This window comes from Stegostoma tigrinum, chromosome 7, assembly GCF_030684315.1.
Source record: "Stegostoma tigrinum isolate sSteTig4 chromosome 7, sSteTig4.hap1, whole genome shotgun sequence".
NCBI lineage: Eukaryota > Metazoa > Chordata > Chondrichthyes > Orectolobiformes > Stegostomatidae > Stegostoma > Stegostoma tigrinum.
In genome coordinates, this window is record NC_081360.1 from 72,686,515 (window position 1) to 72,712,152 (window position 25,638).

At 40.6% G+C, this 25,638-nt stretch overlaps 1 protein-coding gene across 4 annotated transcripts in view; it reads right to left on the bottom strand.

The window, feature by feature from the left end:
* zranb3 (zinc finger, RAN-binding domain containing 3) overlaps positions 1 to 25,638 on the bottom strand; it is a 135,743-nt gene that overhangs the window by 20,130 nt on the left and 89,975 nt on the right. For all 4 annotated transcript variants that reach the window (XM_059647428.1, XM_059647429.1, XM_048534524.2 and 1 more), the window contains exons 9-13: positions 21,097 to 21,276; positions 14,989 to 15,141; positions 13,647 to 14,163; positions 8,010 to 8,288; positions 3,764 to 3,861 (exon numbers count right to left, since the gene is read on the bottom strand). In XM_059647428.1, the coding sequence (XP_059503411.1) occupies positions 3,764 to 3,861; positions 8,010 to 8,288; positions 13,647 to 14,163; positions 14,989 to 15,141; positions 21,097 to 21,276 (1,227 nt within the window). The remainder of the gene's footprint in view (positions 1 to 3,763; positions 3,862 to 8,009; positions 8,289 to 13,646; positions 14,164 to 14,988; positions 15,142 to 21,096; positions 21,277 to 25,638) is intronic.

A 25,638-nucleotide genomic window follows, 5' to 3' on the forward strand; every position in this document is an offset into this window, starting at 1 on the left:
TGTCCACAACCACCCTTTGTCTTCGAAGGGTCAGCCAATTCTGAATCCAATCTGCCAAACTTCCCACTATCCCATGCCTCTTTATCTTCTGCATGAGCTTACCATGGGGAAACTTATCAAATGGCTTACTTAAATCCACATATACCACATCCACTGCTCTACCCTCCTCCACTTGTTTGGTCACCTCTTTAAAGAATTCAATTAGGTTTGTAAGGCATGGTCTACCCCTCACAAATCCATGCTAACTATCACAAATCAAACTGCGCCTTTCCAAGGGATCATAAATCCTATCTCATAGGAGAGCCTTTTCCAATAATTTGCCCACCACTGATATATGACTAACTGGTCTGTAATTTCCGGGGCTATCCCTATTCCCTTTTTTTGAATGAAGGAATGACATTTGCCTCTCTGCAATCTTCCGGCATTATACCTGTGGACAATGTGGATGAAAAGATCATCGCCAAAGGCCCTGCGGTCTCTTCCCTCGCTTCCCATAGAATCCTTGGATAAATCCCATCAGGCCCAGGGGACTTATCTGTCTTCAACTTCCTCAAAATTCCTAGCGGATCTTCCTTACAAACAACGACCTCCTCTAACCTACCTGCCTGTTTCACACAATCCTCCTCTACAACTAGCTCCTTCTAAGTTGTGAATACCAAAGTAAAGTATTCATTAAGGACCTCTCCTATCTCCTTAGGCTCAATGCACAAATTCCCTTTACAATCCTTGATCGGCCCTACCCTTTCTCTGGTCATTCTCCTATTCCTCACATACGTGTAAAAAGCCTTGGAGTTTTCTATTTAACGATGAACCAGGTTTTCCAGGGACTTTGTACCATTGCAATGTTCCATTTTGTCATAGGGTATTTTGAACAGTACAAAATAAAAACAAAATTATGAAGCAAATTACATTCATTATGACACGCCATATTTTCAAAAAGGTGTGTAGCCAACATGTTCAGTGCAGCAGTTCAAAAGGAATCACAGCACCTGCACCATTAAACTTAAAGGAAATAACTATCTTCCTTTATTTCAGCCAGGTTTCTGCTGTTGCTTTTAGACTTATAATAAAGGCAGAAGGTATCTCAGCAGCAGCCTGATTTCTTGCTCCAAGGTTGGCACAGGAAAGAGTCAAAATCAATCCAAACTATGGGCCACTGGAGCATTTATTGCTCATGGGCCCAAGTTGGAGCATTGTGGGTTCAAGCTCCACCTAGGGGAGAGAATTTAAGCTTAGTCACAGAGAGAGATGTCAGAGTCTTGGAGATGTACAATGTGGAGACAACCCTCCCTTCAGTCCAACTTGTCCATGCCAACCAGATATCCTAAAAAAATCAATCTAGTCCCATCTGCCAGCATTGCCTCCTATTCCTCTAAACCCTTTCCATTCATCTACCCATCCAGGTGCCTTTTAAAATGTTGTAATTGTACCAGCCTCCGCCACTTCCCTCAGCAGCTTGTTCCATACAGGCACCACCCTCTGTGTGAAAAAAATTGGCCTTTATAAATCTTTCTCCTCTCACCTTAAACCTCTGCCCTCTAGTTTTGGGTGGTCCCACCATGGGGAATACACCTGGTCTATTAACCCTATCCATGCCCCTCATGAATTTATAAACTTGTATAAGGTCACCCCTCAGCCTCTGATGCTCCAGGGAGTAGAGCCCCAGCCTTTTCAGCCTCTCTCTACAACGCTTCAACCCGAGCAACATCTTTGTAAATCTTTTCAAGACCCCATTGTATTCCTCGAGGTAACCTTCTTTGCTCTTGTACTCACTCCCTGCCACATGAATGATGCAAGAACCCAAACAATTTGCGGCAATACCTCGCTTGTAGACAATAGGTACCTAACTTGTATAAGGTCACCCCTCAGCCTCTGATGCTCCAGGGAATAGAGCCCCAGCCTTTTCAGCCTCTCTCTACAGCGCTTCAACCCGAGCAACATCTTTGTAAATCTTTTCTGAACCCTTTCAAGTTTCACAACATCTTTCCTATAGGAGGGAGACCAGAATTGTGCACAATACTCCAAAATGTGATTAAAACCAATGTCCTGTCCATCCCCAATTTCTTCACTACTCTGTCTACCTACCCACACAACTCCACTTACAAGGAACTATGAACCTGCATTCCAAGGTCTCTTTGTTCAGTAACTCACCCTAGGACCTTACATACTTAATGGTATGTCCTGTCCTGATTCATCTTTCCAAAATGTAGCACCTCACATTTATTGAAATTAAAGTCCACCTGCCATTCCTCAGCCCATTGGCCCATATTTTCAAGACCCCATTGTATTCCTCGAGGTAACCTTCTTTGCTCTTGTACTCACTCCCTGCCACATGAATGATGCAAGAACCCAAACAATTTGAGGCAATACCTCGCTTGTAGACAATAGGTACCTAACTATCAATGCAGAGTGAGACAGAGTCTGAATGAAGAGGGGACGGAGGAGAATCAGAAGTAATAACGTTTTAATTAACTTCATTAACTTATTTGAATTGTTTGACTGTGGTTTCCAATTCTTCCAGTAATGATTAGAAATGAATGCAGTGGTCATGCTGGTTCTCCGTTTTGATGTGGTCAAGATGATTTAGATCAGTTATGTGTCATTCACCAATTTAATTCTATTTTTCCTTATCAGTACCGTCTTTAAGGACTATTGGTCACACGGCTCACTCATACTTATGAATAAACAACATGATATGCATTACAATTGCAATGAGATTCCTAAGCATGAAACAGTGTAAATATTACAAGTGGCATCATAAATAGGGCTGAAAATTACAGATAGCTGTCAGGTTATTACAACCCCATGTTAGACAAGTGCAGACAGTTAAAAATCAACTCTAGCACTTTCTTTTGTTATCAAGGTCATCTCCTTGATACAGGACTGAAAAAATGTTGTTTTGGTGAATATCCTGTTTTCTGATGAGATATTAAATCAAGGTTCTGTCTGCTTAGCCAGTGGTTAGCACTGCTGCCTCACAGTACCTATAACCCAGATTCAATCCCACCCTCGGGCAAGTGTTTGAGTAGAGTTTGCATGTTCTCCCCGTGTCTGCGCGGGTTTCCTCTGCGCGCTCCAGTTTCCTCTCACAGTTCAAAGTTGTGCAGGTTAGGTGAATTGGCCATGATAACTTGCCCGCAGTGTTCAGGGATGTGTAGATTAGGTGGGTTATAGGGGGATGGGTCTGGGTGGGATGGTCTGGAGGTTTGCTGTGGACTCATGGTGCCGAAGGGCCTGTTACCACACTGTCGGGATTCTATGATTTATGATCTATGAAAATGTAAAGAATCTGTGGGTTATTGAAGAAGAACAATTCTTTTTATATTATGATCAATATTTATCTAACAACTAGTATGACAGAAAATAATTATCTAACTATGCATCTTAATTCATTTTACTGTGTTATCTTTGCCTTCAAAACAATGGTGCAATGTTTCAAAAATAATTAATTGGCTGTGAAACGATATGAAATAATCACTGAATTGTAACGGTGCTGAAAGTATTCTGTAAGGACAAGTTTCTTGTTTGCAAGGAGACAAAGAAATGTTCTGCCTTTTAAGTACACATTATTTGTAGTCAGAAACAGAACATAGATTTTATTTATTAAATAGGGAAGTTTCCTAAAAATTGTTTCTGAACAGCCAAATTGTAAAATGGTTAATAAGTCTATTAAGCAATCAGGAAGGTTAAGTGTTATGTTTCAAATTTAAGACATGGACACACATCTGCACAATACACATTGAGATGAAATGACTAAACATACCTTGGTGTACAAATGTATTCTATCAGTATTTCTGCTTGCACAAAACATGAAGCCATCATAAACTTGATCACTGCTGTTGTAACTGATAACAGATTGTTCTAGATCAGAAAAGTATGAACACACTTCATGATTAGTTCCATTCTCTTAAAAAAAATTCAAATATAGAAGGGGTGCTAACAAAGTACAAAAGTTAAAAGTATCAGAAACTGCTGCTTGTGAACAATTGGTGCGAGGACAGATACAGTTGTCATGCTTTGCAATTGAAACACTTGCTGACACTCATTGATCAGGATACTCTGCAAGAAGTCATTGCCTTCAAAACAGGAAATGTTGGGAGTGGGGGCTGGAGGCCAGATGGTGGGTGCTGGTGGTAGGCAGAAACATGCAGAAATTGATGGGAAAGTTATATCAAATGCCAAACTTAAAGGATGTTTTTCTCATGACAGCAGAAAAGGTTAAGGGAGGAGTTGATGCATGTCTTGCAGATTACAAGGGATTGCTGAAGGGAGAAGATATTTCAGATACCCACAAAAAGGTTATTTAAAATCTCTGCACATGTAAAGTTGTTGGAACTCCTTGCCATAAATTGCTACTGAAGCAAAACATAGTGTACATCATAACAAAGGCAACTGGTTATTCAAAGAGAGGAATGTTAAACGGAATGCACAGGGAGCGTGATAAGTCTGGGCACTAAACTTTGTGAAAGACATGTATAATGCACACTTATTAGAATTATACTAGGATTTAAAGGGCTAACTTTGCCAATGCATTACTTTGCTTTGAAATTCCTTATGTTTTAAAAGGTTAAATTGTTATTTAAGTGGACTGTTTAATAAACAAAATATTCATTATTTTAGATACATATACACACTGAGAATCTCTACCTTTGACAAGGGAATTCCAGAGCAAGACAGCATAATTATAGAATGAGAGTCATACAACATCAAAACAGACCCCTTGGTTCAACATGTCCATGCCGACCGCATATCGTAGATCAAGTCCATTGTGCCAGCATTTGGCCCATATCCCTCTAAACCTTTCCTATTCATATACCCATCCAGATGCCTTTTAAATGTTATAATTGTATCAGCCTCCCCCACTTCCTCTGGAAGCTCATTCCACAATCACCATTCTCTGCATGAAAAAGTTTCCCTCAGATCCATTTTCTATCTTCTCCCATCTAACCATAAACCTGTGCCCTCTAAGGTTTTGGAGTAGATCTGTAGCTCGGGTTGTGGGTGTTGAGGTTGGTTAGTTCACTGGGCTGGTTTGTTGTCCTGCAGATGTTTTGTTACCATGCTTGGTAACATCCTCAGTGCAGCCGCCGCTGAAACATCGGCGTGTTTTCCTGCCTGGTTTTTGGGGTCTGTTGCGCTGGACTGCCTCACTTTCAGGTTTCCTCCATAGTGGAATGTATATGGGGTCGAGTTCAATATGTTTATTAATAGCATGCTTCGTGGAGTGCCACGCTTCCAGGAATTCTCATGCCTGTCTCTGCCTCGCCTGTCCCAGGATCTTGGTGTTGTCTCAGTCGAAGTTCTCCTTGTCCATGTGGACAGAGATGAGTGAGTATTGGTCATGCCTTTTCACAGCCAATTGGTGTTCATGTACTCTTGTTGTTCATCGGACAAACGGAAAGGAAACTAACAACAAGAACGCTTGACCACCAACTGGCTACAAAAAGACACTACCAATACTCACTCATCTCAATCCACATGGACAAGGGGAACCACCACTTCGTCTGGGACAACACCAAGATCCTGTGTCAGGCTAGGCAGAGACAGGCACGAGAATTCCTGGAAGCGTGGCACTCCACGAAGCATGTTATTAATAAAGACATTGAATTCAACCCATAGACATTGCACTACGGAGGAAGCCTGAAGTGAGGTACTCCATCGCAACGGACCCCAGAGTTTAAAAACCAGGTGGGAAAATACACCGATGCTTCATCAGAGGCTGCACTGAGGATGTTACCCAGCATGGTAACGAAACGTCTGCAGAACAACAAACCAGCTTGGCGAGCCAACCATCCTTAAAACCTATGCCCTGTATTTTTGGACTCCCCCACCCCAGGGAAAATACCTTGGCTATTTAGCTGATCTATGCCACTTAGGATTTTAAAAACTTCTATAAGATCACCCCTCAGCCTCCAACACTCTCAGGAAAATAGCCCCAGCCTATTCAGCTTCTCCCTATAGCTCAAACCCTGCAACCCTGGCATCATCCTTATAAATCTTTCCCCAATCCTTTTACGTTTCACAACATCATTTCTTTAGGAGTGAGACCAGAATTGCACCCAATACTCCAAAAGTGAACACAACCTCCTAACTCCTATACTCAATACACTAACCAATAAAGGTAGGCATACCAGCCATCTTCTTCACTGTCCTATCTACCTGTGATTCCACTTTCAAGGAACTATGAACATGCACTCTACAGTTTCTTTGTTCAGCAACACTCCCCAGGACCTTACCATTAGGTATATAAGTCCTGCCCTCATTTGCCTTTCCAAAATGCAGTGCCTCATTTATCTAAATTAAACTGCATCTACCACTCCTCAGCCCACTGGCGCATCTGACGAAGGTCCCATTGTACTTTGACGTAACCCTTTTCACTGTCCACTACACCTGTAATTTTAGTGTCATTTGCAAACTTACTAATTATGCCTCCAATATTCAAATCAAAATTATTTATATAAATGATGAAAAGCAGTGAACCCAGCACTGATCAGTGTGGCACACCGCTGGTCAGGGGCCTCCAGTCTGAAAAGCAATCCTCAACCTCCTATATTTTCTGAAGGGTCTAGGTCCAAAATATCAGCCTTCCTGCTCGGCCTGCTGTATTCATCCAGCTCTGCACCTTGTTGTCTCAACCTCCACACTCTGTCTTTACCTTTGAGCCAGTTCTGTATACAAATGGCTAATCCTCCCTGTATTCCATGTGATCCAACATGCTAACCAGTCTACCATGAGGAACCTTGTTGAAAGCCTTACTGAAGTCCACATAGATCACATTCACCGCTCTGCCCTCATCAATCCTCTTCGTTACTTCTTCAAAAAACTCACCATGCTGACAATGTTCCCAAACTAGACTGGTCCTACTTGCCTGCACTTGGCCCATATCCTTCCAAACCATTCCTATTCATGAACCTATCCAAATGTCTTTTAAACACTGTAACTGTACTTCCTACACTTTCTCTAGCAGTGCATTCCACACACTAACTACTCTGTGTAAACAAGTTGCCCCTGATGCTCTTTTTAAAATCTTCTCTCACCAGAAAAATACAACCCTAGTTTTTGAACTCCCCCATCCTAGGGAAAAGAGCCAAGCCATTCACCTCTGCCCCTCGATTTCATAAACCTTGAAAAGGTCATCCCTCAACTGCCTAAGTTCCAGTGAAAAAAACTACCAGCTTTCCAATCTGTTTTGTTATCTCAAACCCTCCAATCCTGGCAACATCCTGATAAATCTTTTCTGAACCCTCTCCAGTTTAGTAATATCCTTCCTATAGCTGGGCAATCAGAACTGCACAAAGTGCTCCAGAAGAGGCCTCACCAATATCCTGTACAACCCCAATATGATGTCCCAACTTCCTACACTCATAAGGTCTGAGCAATGAAAGGCAAGGTGTGTTAAACAGTTTTAGAGTTTGGATATTTAGAGGCAAGTTATTATAAAACACATATTTTAACAAACCTAGCAAGTGAAATCTTGAGCACCTCAAACACAAAGGCTTTGGGCACTGGGCCAATCGCAACATTAAAGGCTGAGATTCATTTTTATTACTTAAGGGTATAAAATAGTATGGAACAATTATGGATAAATCAAGTTCAAGAACTGATGGTATGTCCTTATAGAAAGGTGAACTGAGCTGAAGCGGCTAAATGGCTTATTCTTGTTCGTATATAGGATAAATATCAGCCTAGGTATGAATTGGTCAATGTTGGAATCAATAGATCGATATAACTGATATACATCAAGATGATCAAATACTGTTCCCCAAGAAGTTATGGGTAAATGTACTATGCCAATAGAAAGTAAATAATGTAAGATAAATAAGTTTCAGAATAGACACACTTTGGGGAAATTTCTGAGATGGTCAGTCAACAAATACTGCAAAACCTGCCCTCAAGAAACTAACTTGTGTACAGCACATAAAGGAATTATCTGTGAACTACTTGTGTTTAAATCAAATTAAAGGCTGTAAACAGCTGCAGAAGTAGAAATGAAGAACAAACTGAATTACCCTGTTGCTGCTGACTGGCATTGCACATTCTTCCTTCAGCTTTGGAAACATCATTGCTACTTTTGTCTATATTGAAAAGTACATGGTTTTCCTCAGATTTCACTGTAGTGATGTGTAGCTCTTCATTATTTGTCTGCTCTGTGGGCGAACTTGGCTCATCTTTTTCCTCACTTTCCTGGTCAGATAGGACAGTGCAGTCAGTATCAGGTTGGGTTCCTCCTTTGTATTCTTTTTCACTTAGGTTTTCATGAGAAGACAAATATTTTTCCTTTTGATCACCTGTGATAAGAAAAGCTTCAGTCTAAAATGTTGCCAAAACATCCGAAATATTTTCCCAGGCCCTAAACAATGTCAGCAATGACATGCCTATTACACAAGTAAGGTGAAATCTAAAAAATGAGATTACTGACACTGTTAAAAATAAAAAAAAAGTCTGATTTTCCACCTAAGGCTTTAATTGCAAGATGATAATCACACAGGGGAGTAGTGAGCAGAGTATTTGCGTGCATAAACATCTCATCATTGCAGAATCTCAGTGCATTTATATCCTGTTTGCTATTTTCCCAGATGGGGGCAGAAACTAGATAGTGACAATTCCCAATACCAAAGTCGCATTGGTAAATGGAGATTCTAAATTGTTGCTGCCTTCTCCAGGTCTCCGTCTTGACCGGCATTCCCAAAATCTCAGAACATTATTCAAAATTCAGTGAGTAGCATAAAATTGAGAGCATAACGTTGGTCAAGCTCATGGACGAAAACCTATCATCATACTCCTCACAATTGACATTTTGCTGATATTTGGGAAAATACAACTCTGGAAAACCAAAGTTCAAAATTAAAAACAATTTATACAGCATGGGAAACAGTATACTGATTAGTTGGTAAGTGGACTATGATTGGTCAAGACTTTCTATGCAGAACGCACCAGGGATAATTTGTCATGACTTTTTTTTTCATTTAATTGACAAGGCAGTGTGTCTTAATTCCTCTTGCCTGCAGAGGACTGTGCCATATACATGATTATATGTAGCTTATACCGAGCCACACTGTAAACATGGCGGATAATCAGAATTCTGTAATACTTGGTACACTCAGCATTGCTCAATAACTGCTGCCCATTCACAGAATCACAGCTAATAATGGAGGCTATGCTTTAAGTTTTGCAAACACAGTTTGGTAGAGTATGATTCATACATGTCCACTGAGTCTGCACCAACCAAACAACTCTAAATCTGTAGTAGTCCCACTTTCCATCACTTTGCTCATCAACTTGAATGTCATGGCATTTCAAATGCTCATCCGAGTACTTTTTAAAGATTGAGAGGTTTCCTGCCATATTTGTCATCTCGGGCAGTGCATTCCAGATTCTCACCATTCTTTGGGTAAAAATATTTTCTCTCAAATGCGCCCTAAAACCTCTGACTGCCTTTCATCTTTAAGTTACGCCCCCTTTTAAGGACCCATCGACGAAGGGTAATGGTTGCTCTCTTTCCACCCTATGACCCTCATAATTTTATGCACTTCAAATCAAGTCACTCCTCAGCCTTCTCTATTCTGAAGAAAACAACCCAAGCTAATGCAACTTTTCTTCATAGCTCAAATGCTCTGTGCCAGGCAACAACCCGAAAGAATCTCCTCTGCAGCCCCTCTCATGCAATCACATCATTCCGACGGTGCAAAGACCAGAACTGCACACAGTACTCTAGCTGTGGCCTAACCAAACTCCTGGACAGCTTCTATATAATCTTTCTGCTCTCATAATCTATGCCTCAACTGAAAGCATTCAGTGACTTCTTCACTACTCTATTAGTCTGTGCCATTGCATTCAGGGATCTGTGGACAAGCATCCCAATATCTCTCTGTTCCTCTCATCTCCTGCGTGACCTGCCATTCATCAAGTACTTCTTTGTTTTGTTACTTCTTCCAAAGTAAATTTTTTCAGGTTAAATTCCATCAGACACAGATCTGCCCATTGTCATTTATATAAATGATTTGGTGATGAATATAGGAGGTATGCTTAGTAAATTTGCAGATGACACCAAAATTGATGTTGTAGAGGACAGCCAGAGATTACCTCAAGAGTACAGCAGGACCTTGGTTGGGTGGGCCAAGGAGCAGATGATCACATTCAGATAAATGGGAGGTGCTACATTGTGTTACAACAAATCAGGGCAGGGCTTTTATACTGTTAATTGTATGGCCCAGGGGAGTGTTACCAAAGAGATCTTGGAGTTCAGTTTTTTAGTTCCTTCAAAGTGGAGACACAGGTAGACAGGGTAGTCAAGGTGGTGTTTAGAACACTTGGATTTATTGGTCAGTGCATTAAGTATAGGAGTTGGGAGGTCATGTTGCAGCTGTACAAGATATGAATTCGGGCACTTTTATAATACTGCATTCAATTCTGGTCTCCTTGCTAAAGGAAAGCTGTCGTTAAACCTGAAAGGGCTCACCTGAAAAGATTTTAAAAGGATGTTGCCAGGGTTGGAGGATTGGAACTAATGGGGAAAGGCTGAGGCTATTTTCTCTGGAGCATTGGAGGCTGCAGGGTACCCTTGTAGGTTATAAAATCATAAGGAACATGGATAGGGTGAATAGTCATCAAGGTCTTTTCCCCAAGGTAGAGCAGTCCAAAACTACAGGGCACGCTTCTAAGCTAAGAGGGGGAAAGACTCAAAAGGGACTTAAGGGACAACTTTTTCTCATGGAGGGTGCTGTATGTATGGAATGAGCTGCCAGAGGAAACGGTGGAGGCTGGTACAATTACAACATTTAAAAGGCATCTGAATAGGTACAGGAATATGAAGGGTTCAGACGGAATATGGACCAATGCTGGCAAGTGGGACGATCTTAATTTAGGATATCTGGTCGGTATGGATGAGTTGGACTGAAGAGCTTGTTTCCGTGCTGTACATCTCTATGACTCTATAAACAGCCTTCAAACACCACTTTCCTATCAGTAAGCCAATTTTAGATCCAAATTGCCAAATTACCCTGGCTCTCATGTGCTTTTATCTTCTTTATCAGTCCATCATGTAGGATTTTGTTGAAATCCATAAAAAACTACATCAACTGCACTAACCTCATCCACACACCTGATCACCCCCTTGAAAAATATGATCAAATTTGTTAGGGATGATCTTCCTTTGACAAAGTCATGTTAATTATCCCTGAGCAAACCGTGCTTTTCCAGGGGAAATTAATTATATCCTTCAGAATTTTCTCCAATAGCTTCCCAACCACTGCCGTGAGACTCACTGGACTGTAGCTCCCTGGTTTGTTTGGCCACTCTTCTTAAAAAGTTAGAGTCACATTAGCTGCCTCCAGTCAGTCATACAGATTGAAAATAGAACTTTCAGTCCAACTCGTCCACATTGACCAAGAACCCAATCTGACCACATCTCCTTTGCCAGCATTTGACCCATATCGCTATAAGCTTTACAATTCATGTACAGTTCCCACAAACTCTGTACCCATCCAAATGTCTTTTAAATGTTGTAATTGTACCCACCTCCATCATTTCCTCTGGCAGCTTGTTGCATGCACACACAATCCTCCATTGTGAAGAATTTACTCTTCAGGTCTTTTTAAATATTTCCCTTCTCACCTAAAACCTATGCCCTCTTCGGATCTCCCTTCTAGCTAAAGAGGATTTAAAAATAACTTGGGTCAGAGCCCCTGTAATTTTCTCCGTCTTCTCCCACAGCACCCTGGGATACAACTCATCCAGACATGGGGTTTGTCCACCTTTAAAGCCTGCCAAAACCTCAGAAAACTCCTCACTCCCCATATCAATCTGCTCAAGAACCCCACAGCCCACCTTCGCAAACTCTGGACCTACAATTTCCCTCAGCCGAGTGGTGTACTTATTTAACAACCTACCACAATTGACTTCTGGCTCTACATACAGATCGCCCCTTGACCCTGATGCATCCTACACTTTCCTCGGATATCCTTTTTCCTTAAGTGTACTTGTATATCTTGGATTCTTCTAATCGTAACCACAAGTGCTTTTTCATGTCCCATCTTTCCTCTCTTCAGCTCCTCAAGGCACTTTCTGTACTCCACTTGAGCCTCTGTTCATATGCTCCCTTTGTGCCTGTTAAAAGCCTCTGTTTTCCCTTCCTATCCATTCCTGAACATTGCATGACATCCATGGTTCTCTGGGCTTGTTGCTTTAATGTTTCAATCTAAAGGAAACATGTTGGGCTTGTACTCTTCCTGATTCCTTTTTGAATGCCTCCAACTGTTCTGCTGTAGATTTACCCAAACAAAGCCATTCCTAGGCAATTTTGGCCAAATCCTGCCTTATTTTAATCAAATCTGCCTTCCCCCAATCCAAAATTGTTTTTCTTTGAAAATATTCCTTTTTTTTAAAACTTAAATCATGCTGCATATGGTCAGTACTGTGGCTTGTTGTGGACAGCCGAAGTGACATGCTGTTCTCGTACACAGTATGGAGAACACTATCCTCTGCTATTTTGTCAGTTCTTAGGATGTGTTGTGACCTGGCATCACTATGGTATTGAAATTAGTATACCACATTACTCGTTGTTAAGGTGGGCCAAACAGCTTCTGACTTGATAATAGCATTCTGCTCCAAGATAACGCCACTTGTGTTGCTCGACACAGCTGCAGTATGAAATAGCCAGCTTCACTTGATGCTCAAGATTTTTCCAGACAACTTACTTTTCCAGGTTAACTTGAGGTACATTGAGCACACTTAAGGAATGAAAGTAGCAACCTCAAGCCATTTATTTGCATGACATACATCAAGCAATCTGTTCAGGGTGGCCAATTCCTACAGGACAGCTTTGAAGTGCGCTATTTCACCATCAGGTGAGGATGCTGAGCAAATGGCTTGAGCACTATTTACAAAGTTGCTGCTAGGGTCAATCTAATATTGCAGAGCTACAGGAATTCCAACTCTCAAACTGATCAGTGAAGGCTGGCTAATGGCAGACAGCTCTATTCGAAGGTGAATTTGAGCACGGCATTGAGCTTACTAAGGTGAAACCTATTAAGAATTACACCAACAACCAACCTAAGACCATCAGTCAAGCTTGCAACATGCCTGAATTACACTTGCTAGACATTGTGCCTTTTTAATTAAGCAAAGGCCCGAGGACACGGTTCTCTGGTGCATTCCTTTGGCACGCCTTGGCCGATCGGACCCAACCTGTCTTTTTAAAAATTAAAACCTTTGGGGTATCTGTCCCGTGTGCCTTCTCCATGACAACGTCTCAACTAGTTAGAGTCCACTTGCCAATCAGTCAGCACCCTGGTTTCTCATGAATATAAGTTGTAGCTCCCTTTGATATTTAGTAGTCTCCATCTGTTCCTGATGAGTGCAAGATGAAAAGATTCAATAGCAGCCGCTTTCTTCTGTAATATTAGTTGCTTATTGGCAAAAAACAAAACCAAAATAGCAGTCAGCCTTTACAGCACTAAGATAATAATCACACTAACATAAAATATATCTTCCAAGTACTAGAATCTTTCCCATGATCAGAAGCTTTCCCCTTGATTGGTAAACCAATTTACCTGTATATTTAATTGAAGTAAACTATTAATAAAGAATGTTTTTTCCAGGAAGTATTTTGATAAGATATTTGATTCAAGATAAAAGAAGAATCTTACCAAAGCCTCGCAGAGTTTCACACATTTCACAGTAAGACAGAAAGATATTATTAGTATACGTGCACATTTTGCAGTTCCACGTTTTTTCAGTTACAGGCAGTTTTCGTGAGGTAAGTTGTGCTTCGCCCAGGGAATTTTGAGTACTTGAAATTCTAATTGTGGATGGTGTCAGCCCACCTTTGGACTTTTTCTTTTTTGAACTTGCCTTATTTTTGATTGGCGTGAATAAAGATTTCAATCGTTTAGTCTGTGGTTCAAAGGTATCTTTAAACAGCAGCTCATCATTGTTCATTTTGCTTATCACTTCATTCTCATTTTCACCACCTCTTGCATTTAATTCATCCAGCTTTCCTTGTGGTTGTTGAGCTGAATTGGGGGAATCAGGTGATTGCTGCAGCTCGAATGTATCAGAAAACTGGCTGACGGGTAAATCTTGAAGGGTTCTCTTGCGTTTCTCCCTGGAGTCAGGTTTTGACAAAAAGAATGAGCGGATGTCATGCTGTTTTTCTTTTTCAAACTGAAAGGAAAATATAATTTACTTCAAAAAAATGATGAATCAATTTAACGACAAAATTAGAAATCTGTAAAGCTTAAAAGCCCATTAAAGGGGAGTCATTAACCTTGTGTTAAATTTGCAACAATTTAGATGGTATTTGGAAAGTCCAAGCACTATTTAAAAGCATTTATTAAATTCAACATTTACTGCCAATGCCAAAATCTTTAATGGGATCATCGGATTTATCTTAAATTTCAGAAATGACAGTTAAAAACATTTATCCAAGTAAAGTGTTATGGTCTACAGTAGTAACTCAAAACTGTTATTATTTGCAAACCATTTATCTTACTGTTGAATTTTAAAACCCTATATACTCTCTTTGCTCTGTAGAAATAAAGTATCTGAAGGAAGGTAGCTAGAGGAACAGTTTGCAATTTACAAACAATAGATTTATGGGAGCAAGTGGGTATGCAAATCAAGTTCTTGCACTAATATCACAATCCACAAGAGTGGCTCCAGTGGTTTACAAACATCAATCGAATTTGTAACTTGAATGATTGCCTCAGCTATGCTTTGTTCTTTATTACGTACGACAATTTTGAAGATATTTCTTGATTTTTCTCATGATCATGGTTGAGAAATAGGATGCAACAAAGATGGTGAGATAAACTGAAAATGAACTGGTGTCACAGAATATGAAAATGTATGACTGGCAGTGTAGTACTAATATTAACAAACATAACATGAAACAGAATGTTCTATCCATTAGGTGTACTCAAAAATTGTTGCTATTAATACTTAGATTTGAAAAATTACTATTCATGTCAGTAACGTTGAACCACTTACATGGGTGAAAAACACTCCATCCTCAGTTCCTGAAAAATTTTCATTTGGCACCCAGGCCAATGCAGTATTTAAGAAGTCCCACTTTTCTTTATCGCCCTCTTCCACTTCCAAGTGTTGCATTATTCCATTTAATGTGTTACTTGTTACACGAGTCTGTAATTAAGAAGCAGAGTAAGTCATCTTCAGTGAATAAAAACAGCAGATAATTTGCTCATTTGACCAGGCCTACATATTTGAAACAAACATATTTTCAAACTTCAAAAAAATTCTAAATTTGTTATAAGGTCTGCACTTTAATTATTCATTTTTTTAAACACAGCAGTAGACCTTTGGACCAATGCCTCATGGTTGAAGTTTGAACTTTAAGTTCTCACGTTTGTTCTCTGGCCATTGTCTTTAAGATGACTGAACACTTCAATTCCAGAAATGAGTAATTGGCAACAGCCAATAGTCAAATCAATACTGAAATACATTGAACATTATTCTACAGAAATCCGTACATACATTGGCTGACAGAAAAATTAGGAATGAGAACGGTTAAAATAAAGACAAGTGGTGAAAGAAAGAAAAGTCAAATTAAAAACTCTCATATACATATATTTTTAATTCTTAAATCCTCTTCCTGTTTAAATACCTCCTTCAGAAAACACACTCAAGCCGGAGCACAGTAACTTGGTAACTTGAATAACAGCATATTCTGTAAGTTTTAGCCGATACTGTAAAAACAAATTACTTGACTGTGTGACAAGAGGAAGTGAAGCAAACAACATACGTTTAACAATAAAGATTCCTGGCTAGCTTCTTTAAACAGAAACCTGAAGAGATCAGACATGTTTGTTATAACAAGGTGTAGAGCTGGATGAACACAGCAGGCCGAGCAGCACCTTCAGAGCACAAAAGCTGACGTTTTGGGCCAGACCCTTCTTCAGAAAAGGGAGAGGGGGAGAGGGTTCTGAAATAAATAGGGAGAGAGGGGGAGGTGGATCGAAGATGGATAGATGAGAAGATACGTGGAGAGGAGACAGACAGGTCAAAGAGGCCGGATGGAGCCTGTAGAGATGAATGTAGGTGGGGAGGTAGGGAGGAGATAGGTTAGTCCGGGGAGGACGGACAGGTCAAGGGGGCGGGATGAGGTTAGTAGGAAGGAAAAGGGGGTGCGGCTTGAGGTGGGAGGAGGGGGTAGTTGAGAGGAAGAACAGGTTAGGGAGGCGGGGATGAGCTGGGCTGGTTTAGGGATGCAGTAGGGGGAGGGGAGATTTTGAAGCTTGTGAAGTCCACATTGATACCATTGGGCTGCAGGGTTCCCAAGCGGAATATGAGTTGCTGTTCCTGCAACCTTTGGGCGGCATCGTTGTGGCACTGCAGGAGGCCCAGGATAGACATGTCGTCCAAGGAATGCAAGGGGGAGTCGAAATGGTTCGCGACGGGGAAGTTATTGCGAACCGAGTGTAGGTGTTCTGCAAAGCAGTCCCCAAGCCTCTGTCTGGTATTTGTGTTCCTAAGGTGCTGCTTGGGCTGCTGTGTTCATCCGGCTCTAGGCTTTGTTTACTCAGAAAGGAGACAGGAGGGCTTTTGATAATATTTCAAACCTCTTCTTAATTGTACAAGTTACAATGGTAATGAGTATGACAATTTCAGGAAGAGAGATCTGGATAAACCTGGCAATTAATGACAAGTTAATCAATGCAGAACTTTTAATACAAGTTTAATTGAAGTATTTGGATATGAAAGAAGTCTTGAACTCATGGGGTATAAGTTACATTACATTTTTTTTCACAATGTACAGTTGGTTAGGATTTAGGTGTAATCTATAACCTTGTTGTGGCAAAATAGGGACTTTTCCAAACAGTAAGGATGACTGCAAAAGGGCAGGTTCACAGAATGGGAAGACATTGGCAGATGTAATTTACAGTGGATGTGAATGATGCATTCATTTGAAAGGGAAAAGAATGGGAGTTTAAACTCAATGCAAAGTCACTGGAAGATATGGCCGACTAGAGGATTCAGGAATGCCATTTATAATTTCTTAGTAAAGCTCAGGCAGACAAAGCCATCAAAATTAGAGCTTTATAAATATAATACAGGAGTAAAGAAGACATGCTAATTTGCAAAAGAGATTGATTTTAAATTGTGTAGTTTTGAGGCCTCATTGTGGAAAAGTCTGAAATATCACCAAGATAACATTGTGTAAAGTCACTAAAATAGGAATCTGTTCTGAATCTTCACATACACTTATGCCTTCGGAAAAGTGGGTAAGTGTTGGAAGGATTTGCATATCAATTATTGACTTGTTTGAACAGTGTCACAAGTCATAGAAACACACAGCACAGAAACAGACCCTTCAGTCCAACCAATCGATGCTGAACATAATCCCAAACTAAAATCTGAAAGAACTACAGAAGCTGTAAATCAGGAACAAAAACAGAAGTTGCTGGAAAAGCTCAGCAGGTCTGGCAGCATCTGTGAAGAAAAAAAAAATCAGCTAATGTTTCTGGTCCGGTGACCCCTCCTCAAACTACTTCCACCTGCCTGCTTCTGCCCTACACCACTCCAAACCTTTCCTATTTATGTACTTATCCAAATATCTTTTAAATGTTGTAATTGTTCTCACATCCACTACTTCAAGAAGTTTATTCCAAACATGAACCACCCTCAAATTTAAAAAATTTGTTCCTCATGTCTTTTCTTAAAATTTTTCTCCTCTCACCTTAAAAAGTGTGCCTCCTACTCTTGAAATCCCCCATCTAGGGAAAAGATAACTAACATTAACCCTATCTCTACTTTTCATTAATTTACAGGCTTTTATGAAATCGCCTCTCAACCCCCTACACTAAGATGCTGCTTGGCCTGCTGTGTTCATCCAGCTCCACACTTTGTTATCTCGGATTCTCCAGCATTGCAGCTCCCATTATCTCTCAACCCAGTCTATCCTGCCCTCCTTTATAACTCAAACCTTCCATACCTAACAATATCCTGGTAAATCTCTTCTGAATCTTCTGCAGCCTCATAACATCCTTCCTATAACCGGGCGACCAAAATTGGACACAGTATTCCATTAGAGGTCTCACCAATGTCCTGCACAATGTCAACACAATCCTGTAATCAAAGGACTGTGTAATGAGAGCAAGTGTGCTAAACATCTTCTTAACCACCCTGTCTAGTGTTTATCTCTGTAATTGTCAACAAGCTCTGAAATGAGACTCAAACCCAGAGCTCTGACTCAGGGGCAAGGGTGTGGCTTACTAATCTAATGTAATGATTTGAAATATTAAAATTATATCCTCAGGATCAGAACAGGAGATACAACTGAGAAAAGTTTTAATCAAACGTGTAGAGGAGCATTTCCTCCAGTTAGAGAAGCATATGTGATCCTTAGGTTCATAAATTGAAAAAGTGCATACAAAACCAAGGATGTTGTACAAAATCTTCATAAGTCACATACCAAGACACAGCTGGAATAGTATGCCCATGTTGGAAAGAAGTCAACAACGTGCAGTTATAAAAAAATTAGAATGATATCAGGGATAAAGAATGTCAGTCAGTTTGAAGAATAATATTTTATTCTTAGGGCAGAGAAGTTTTTTGGGAGTTTTAATACAAATGCTCAAAAATTATAAAAAGCTTTGATACAGAACACATGGAGGAAATTTTCCACTGGAGAAGGTACAGATTTAAGATTACTGGTAAAATAATCAAATTGAAACGGAAACTTACTCATGTAGCATGTTAAGCTGATCTGAAATGCAAAGACTCAGATATTGGAAGCGGATTCAAATGTAACTTTCAGAATTAATTAAATATAACATTGGAGAGCAAACACGAGCAGGTCGAAGCATCAGGGAGAGCAATTAGTTCCAAAGGATCTAAAGCATAGATCAGACCATTCTACCAACCAATCAATGCAGATAATAATGCTCCACATAAGCCTTCTCTCCCATCTTTCCTTACCTAACTATATTATTGCAACCCTCTAATCCCTTCTTACTTACATGCACACAGTCACTTTAAAAGCATCTATACTATTGGTATCAACCACTTCAAATGACAGCGTTCAGCATTTTCACCACTCTTCAGATAAACAAAATTTCTTCCCAGTTCCATCTTAGATTTCTTGGTGACAATGTCATGTTGATAGTCTTTACTCAGATTCTCTCTCAGGAGGGAAGAAATCCTTGGGCTATTTGCTGAGCCAATGGCTTATTTCTGTGTTGCATTTTTAAAAAGAATAATTCACTCATGGGATATAGACATTACTGGTTGGGCCAGCATTTAGAATCAAATCCTAGTTGCCCTTAAGAAGGTGGAGGTGAGTTGATTTCTTGAACTGCTGTCATTAGACCTATACTGTAAATAGGGAGTGAGTTCCAGGATTTTCATCAGGTTCACTAAAGCATCGGCGATACTTTCCCAAGTGTGGATGGAAAGTGGCTTAAAAGGGGAACTTGCAGTTGGTGATACCCCCTTGTATCTGCTGCCCTTGTCCTTCTAGATGACAACGGTCATGATTTGGAACGTACTGACTAAGGAGTCTTGGCAAATTTCTGCAGTGCATCTTGGAGATAGCACACACTGCTGCCAGGGAGTGCAAATTGTGGAGATAATGAATATTTTTGGATGCGATGCCAATCAAAGAGCTGCTTAATGTTGGATGGTACCAAGCTTCTTGAATAACATTGGAGCTGCTCCTGTTGCAACACCTGCAGAGAAGTCCTGGAAATAACATGGCTGACCTCCAATAACAGACTCCCATCAGTGGCGAGTCTTCCCAATTACGACTGGTTGTAGTTTTGCTCAGGATCATCAATGCCAAACCTGGACAAATGAGGCCTTGGTATCAAAGGTTTCAGCCTTAGCAGGAACTCAACTCTTTTGTCCATGTTTGAATCGAGGCTGTAATAAAATCAAGAGAGTGGAATGGCCTTGGTGTAACCCAAACAGTATCAGTGAGCAGATTATTGTTAAGCAATTGATGTCTGTTAGCACTTTTGATGATGCCTTCCATCATTTTACTGATGATCGAGAGTAGACTGATAGGTAGACTGATTGACAATGCTGGACTGTTGCTTTGTGTTCAGAACATAACTGGGCAATTATCCACATTGTCAGGTAGCTGTGCTGTAGCTTTTATACTTAGCTCACTCCATGGCAGGATCAGGAGCACTCAACTCAGTACTATCATCAGAATGTCATCAGGTCTTTGTAGTATTTAATGCCTCCCACATTTTTAATATCACATGGAATGAATTGAATTGGCTGAAGTCTATGATACATGTTGAGAAGGCCAAGATAGATAATCCACTGGAAAACATGGTTGTAAATGCTTTAGTGTTATCTTTTACATTGATACATTGGGCACCCTAATCGTTGAATATGGGTATGTTGTGTAGACTCTTCCAGCAAGTTGTTTGTCCCTTACCATTAATGACTGGATAAGATAGGACTAGAGATCTTAGAGCTGATTGACTGGTTGTGGAACTGCTTATCCATGTTAAACATTTGCTGCTTATGCTGTATGGCATCTAAGTCCCAGAATCTCTCAGTTGTTACGATGCAGAAGATGGTGTTATGGCTCATTCTGTGTTCTTGCACTGGTTCCCCAAAACGAGAATCATTACTTAGCGTCAGTCTCCAGTTTATCCCCATTCTCGCTACTGTTTCTATCCAAATAATCATCCAGTGTCCTCTTTAATACCTCAATTGAGCCTGCCTCCACCACACTTCCAGGCAGTGCATTCCATACCTTAATTACTCGCTTTGTGAAAGAGACTTTTCCAAATCATCCTTGTTTCTTTCTCACATCACTTTAAATCTTTAACCTTTAAATATCCTCTCTGTCTTGCTCCTTTTATGAACAGGAACAGCTTCTCCCTGTCTACTCTATCTAGTCTACTCATGATTTGATAAACCTCTATCAAATCTCCTTCTCTCCAAGGAGGACCACCCATCTTCTTGATTCTATCCACATTCTATAACTATTCTTGTAAATGGTCCTGTTTTGCAGTTTCACCAAGTTAGCATCTTACTGTTGATAGGCTGTTCTTTGCATGCCCACTGGCACTCAACATCCTGGTACATAATATTCCTTAAAACATTTAGTGGAAACTCTACCTTACGCTTAAGCATGCTCCACATGAGTGAGTCCAGTGTTCCTCTGGCAATAAGATAATGGATATGAACCGAGCTGCATTGTCCTATACGATGAGCCCGATCTTCAGCCTGCAACAAATGACCAGGATCCCAGAACAACTCAGCAAAGACAACATGTGTAGCAGCCGTAAATGTTAAACCCTGTAAGTAATACGAAAAAGTAAATGAAAACACGGTCATTGCATTTCGGCTGCTCTGAAAAATCACACTTCTCAACATTAAAAATTTACAAAAGTTATTGAATTGCAGAATAAAGTTTAATACAATAAAATTAAGTAGAGAACATTTTAATAGCCTACATGATTTAAAACTCACCAGTGTTACAGCTTAGTACATCTAGACTGCAATGTAGGGGAATCATTGCAACTCATTTACAACATGAAGTATTAATACAATAGATTTTGGATACTGGTTATTATCCATAATTCTGTACCCAACTGATTTCTGTTACTCAGGTTCCACTGCTACTGCTTTGTAAAATCAGAGAGTGAAAATCAAGACTGCTATCACAGGTATCTAGTAAAGTGATTGCCAGCTTGTGCCAAACTAAAGGAATTGTGTAAATAGCCTGCTAAAGATGCTTCAGTTAGGGTAGGTCTATTCACAGAAAGCACTAAAACTTTAACATAGATACCCAAGACACTTAACAGTTTAATTGAGAAGTATACAACATTCCAAGTGGTATCAGCATTTAATGCATATAGTAATTTTTTGCTCGAGAGGAGCAATTAATTTCACATAAATAGTTAAATGAACAAATTAAATTTAACTAATTAGTACAGAGACATTGATGGGATAGGTGTGTGTTACAAATGTGGAACGTGGGAGCTTCTGGACCTGAAAGTGATCCAAGACAAACATCTGGAACAAATGTATAAAGATACAGTTGCTCCAACTCAAAGTCATGTAAATAGCTGCCAAATTGAACATTTTCCAACACAGCAAGGGAGGGGGGGAGGGGTGGAGAAATATCTCACACTTGGTTCCAGAAGTCAGACCTACACCTCAAGTCAGGGCTGTCTGATTCCAGCTGTAGTAAGGGACATGAGCAACATTGATCAGCGTATATAGACCCTTGAAGCAGTGACAATTCATTCACTTCCAGGTTTTCTAACCCAAGGATCATGGAGGTCTTTGTATTGTTAGAGAGAAAAAGTAGACAACTTAGGACAGGAAGGTGTGACAATGAATAAGGTAGGAGAGGGGTCAGAGGATACTGCTGTGCTTTTGAGATTAACTTGCACATTCCAGGTGCTTACCTGTGTGGAGTCGTCCACAGATGTCTAATAACAACCACAGTGCAGGACAAAGTTACAAGAAAAAAAATTGCATGCTTATGATGGAACGGCTGCAATAAATCATGGGTGATTTTAATCTACATGTAAAGTGGAAAAATCAAATTGGCAATGGCAGCCTGGAAAAGGAGTTCATAGAATGCTTTCAATGAAGGACCAGATTATATTCGGTCATGTGTGATTTAAGAGGTTTAATTAGACTTCAGACTCGAATTTTCCAAAATTCACTAGATTCAGGAAAGCTTCCACCAGATTGGAAAGCAGAAAACACAATTTATCTTTTCAAGAAGGGTGAGAGGTAGAAAAAGAAAATTAAAGGCCAGTTAGCTTAACATTTGTCGTGGGAGTAGGTTAAAATCAATTGTTAGGGAGTTTATCGCTGGGCAATGAAAAAAACTCAAGGTTTTTGGGATTTGGTTTTGAATAAAGGGAAATCATATTTAACCATTTAATTAGAGCTCTTTGGAACAGTGAAATCTGTAGATGCACTGCACTTGCATTTCCCAAAGGCATTTGACAGGTGCTATAAAGGAATTGATCAAATTAATGTTGTAATTGAGGAGAAATAAAATAAAATGAAATATATAGTATGTGAGATAAAGGAGCAGATATTGAAGTAAATCACAGAAAGACATGAGAGAAACTGTGGTACAGTTGTAGAGGATTTCAACTTTCCTAGCATGAATTGGGATCGCTATTGGATAAAAGGATTAGTAGGAGGTGGAATTTTTAAAGAGCATCCAGGATAACTTTTTGTGTCAGTATGTAGATAGTCCTACTAGATCTGGGGAGGTGCTAAATCAAAGCCCAAGAAATAGTTAAAGCTTCAGTGGGCAAACATTTTGGGAAGAGTGATCATAAGAGTGATTTAAGATTGACAAGTCGCCAGGCCCGGACCAGATTTGTCCTCGGCTGCTTTGGGAAGCGAGAAATGCAATTGCTTCGCCACTTGCGAAGATCTTTGCATCCTCGCTCTCCACTGGAGTCGTACCTGAGGACTGGAGAGAGGCAAATGTAATTCCTCTCTTCAAGAAAGGAAATAGGGAAATCCCCAGCAATTATAGACCAGTAAGTCTCACGTCTGTCGTCTGCAAGGTGTTAGAAAGGATTCTGAGGGATAAGATTTATGACCATCTGGAAGAGCATGGCTTGATCAAATACAGTCAACACGTCTTTGTGAGGGGTAGGTCATGCCTTACAAACCTTATCGAGTTTTTTGAGGATGTGACTAGAAAAGTTGATGAGGGTCGAGCTGTGGATGTGGTGTATATGGACTTCAGTAAGGCATTTGATAAGGTTCCCCATGGTAGGCTCATTCAGAAGGTCAGGAGGAATGGGATACAGGGGAACTTAGCTGCTTGGATACAGAATTGGCTGGCCCACAGAAGACAGCGAGTGGTAGTAGAAGGAAAATATTCTGCCTGGAAGTCAGTGGTGAGTGGGGTTCCACAGGGCTCTGTCCTTGGGCCTCTACTGTTTATAATTTTTATTAATGACTTGGATGAGGGGATTGAAGGATGGGTCAGCAAGTTTGCAGATGACACAAAGGTCGGAGGTGTCGTTGACAGTGTAGAGGGCTGTTGTAGGCTGCAGCGGGACATTGACAGGATGCAGAGATGGGCTGAGAGGTGGCAGATGGAGTTCAACCTGGATAAATGCGAGGTGATGCATTTTGGAAGGTCGAATTTGAAAGCTGAGTACAGGATTAACGATAGGATTCTTGGCAGCGTGGAGGAACAGAGGGATCTTGGTGTGCAGATACATAGATCCCTTAAAATGGCCACCCAAGTGGACAGGGTTGTTAAGAAAGCATATGGTGTTTTGGCTTTCATTAACAGGGGGATTGAGTTTAAGAGTCGTGAGATCTTGTTGCAGCTCTATAAAACTTTGGTTAGACCGCACTTGGAATACTGCGTCCAGTTCTGGGCGCCCTATTATAGGAAAGATGTGGATGCTTTGGAGAGGGTTCAGAGGAGGTTTACCAGGATGCTGCCTGGACTGGAGGGCTTATCTTATGAAGAGAGGTTGACTGAGCTCGGTCTCTTTTCATTGGAGAAAAGGAGGAGGAGAGGGGACCTAATTGAGGTATACAAGATAATGAGAGGCATAGATAGAGTTGATAGCCAGAGACTATTTCCCAGGGCAGAAATGGCTAGCACGAGGGGTCATAGTTTTAAGCTGGTTGGTGGAAAGTATAGAGGGGATGTCAGAGGCAGGTTCTTTACGCAGAGAGTTGTGAGAGCATGGAATGCGTTGCCAGCAGCAGTTGTGGAAGCAAGGTCATTGGGGTCATTTAAGAGACTGCTGGACATGTATATGGTCACAGAAATTTGAGGGTGCATACATGAGGATCAATGGTCGGCACAACATTGTGGGCTGAAGGGCCTGTTCTGTGCTGTACTGTTCTATGTTCTATAACTCTATGTTTCAAAATCATTTTGGAAAGGGATAAGGACAGTGCAGAAGTTAAAATGTCTAAACTGGGGAAAGGCCAATTTCAATAACATTTGACAAGATCTGGCAAACAATCTACGAGAAGTTACTTGCAGGTGAGCCTATATTTGGAAAATAGGCACCTTTTAAAAAGTTGTACAGTGAGAATTCTGGGTCTGTATGTTTCTCTAAGAGTGAAAGGCAAGGGCAGCAATGCTAGGGAACCCCGGATGTCAAGGTACATTGAAAGTTTGACAAAGGAAAAGGAGGAACCACAGGTAAAGTAGAGCATATTAAAAACAGGGGAGGCCCTTCAAAAGTATACAGTGTAGCTAGTGTTTAAAAAGAAAATTAGGAGAGCAAAGAGGGGCCAAAAAGTACCTTTGGCAGATGGGATCAAGAAAACTTCAAGGCTTTTTAATCAGTGCATTATCAGAGTAAGAGGGTTACCAGGGAAAGAGTGGGACCTATTAGGGACCAAAGGGATAACACCTGTGGCTGCAGCCAGTGGATGTGGGTAAGGAGTGTGGGATGCTAAGGGACAACCTGACAGAAGTCTATAAAATTATGAGGGGCATGGATCGGACGGATATTCTGAGTCTTTTTCCCATGGTGGAAATGTCAAATGCTATGAGGCATAGGCTTTAGGTGAAAAGGGAGAAGTTTAAAGGGAGATGTTTGACCTAAGTTTTTTTTAAAAAGCAGGGGATAGTAGGTGCTTGGAATACCGGCCTGGAGATGGTAGAAGCAGATACGTCAGCAAAGTTTAAGTGCC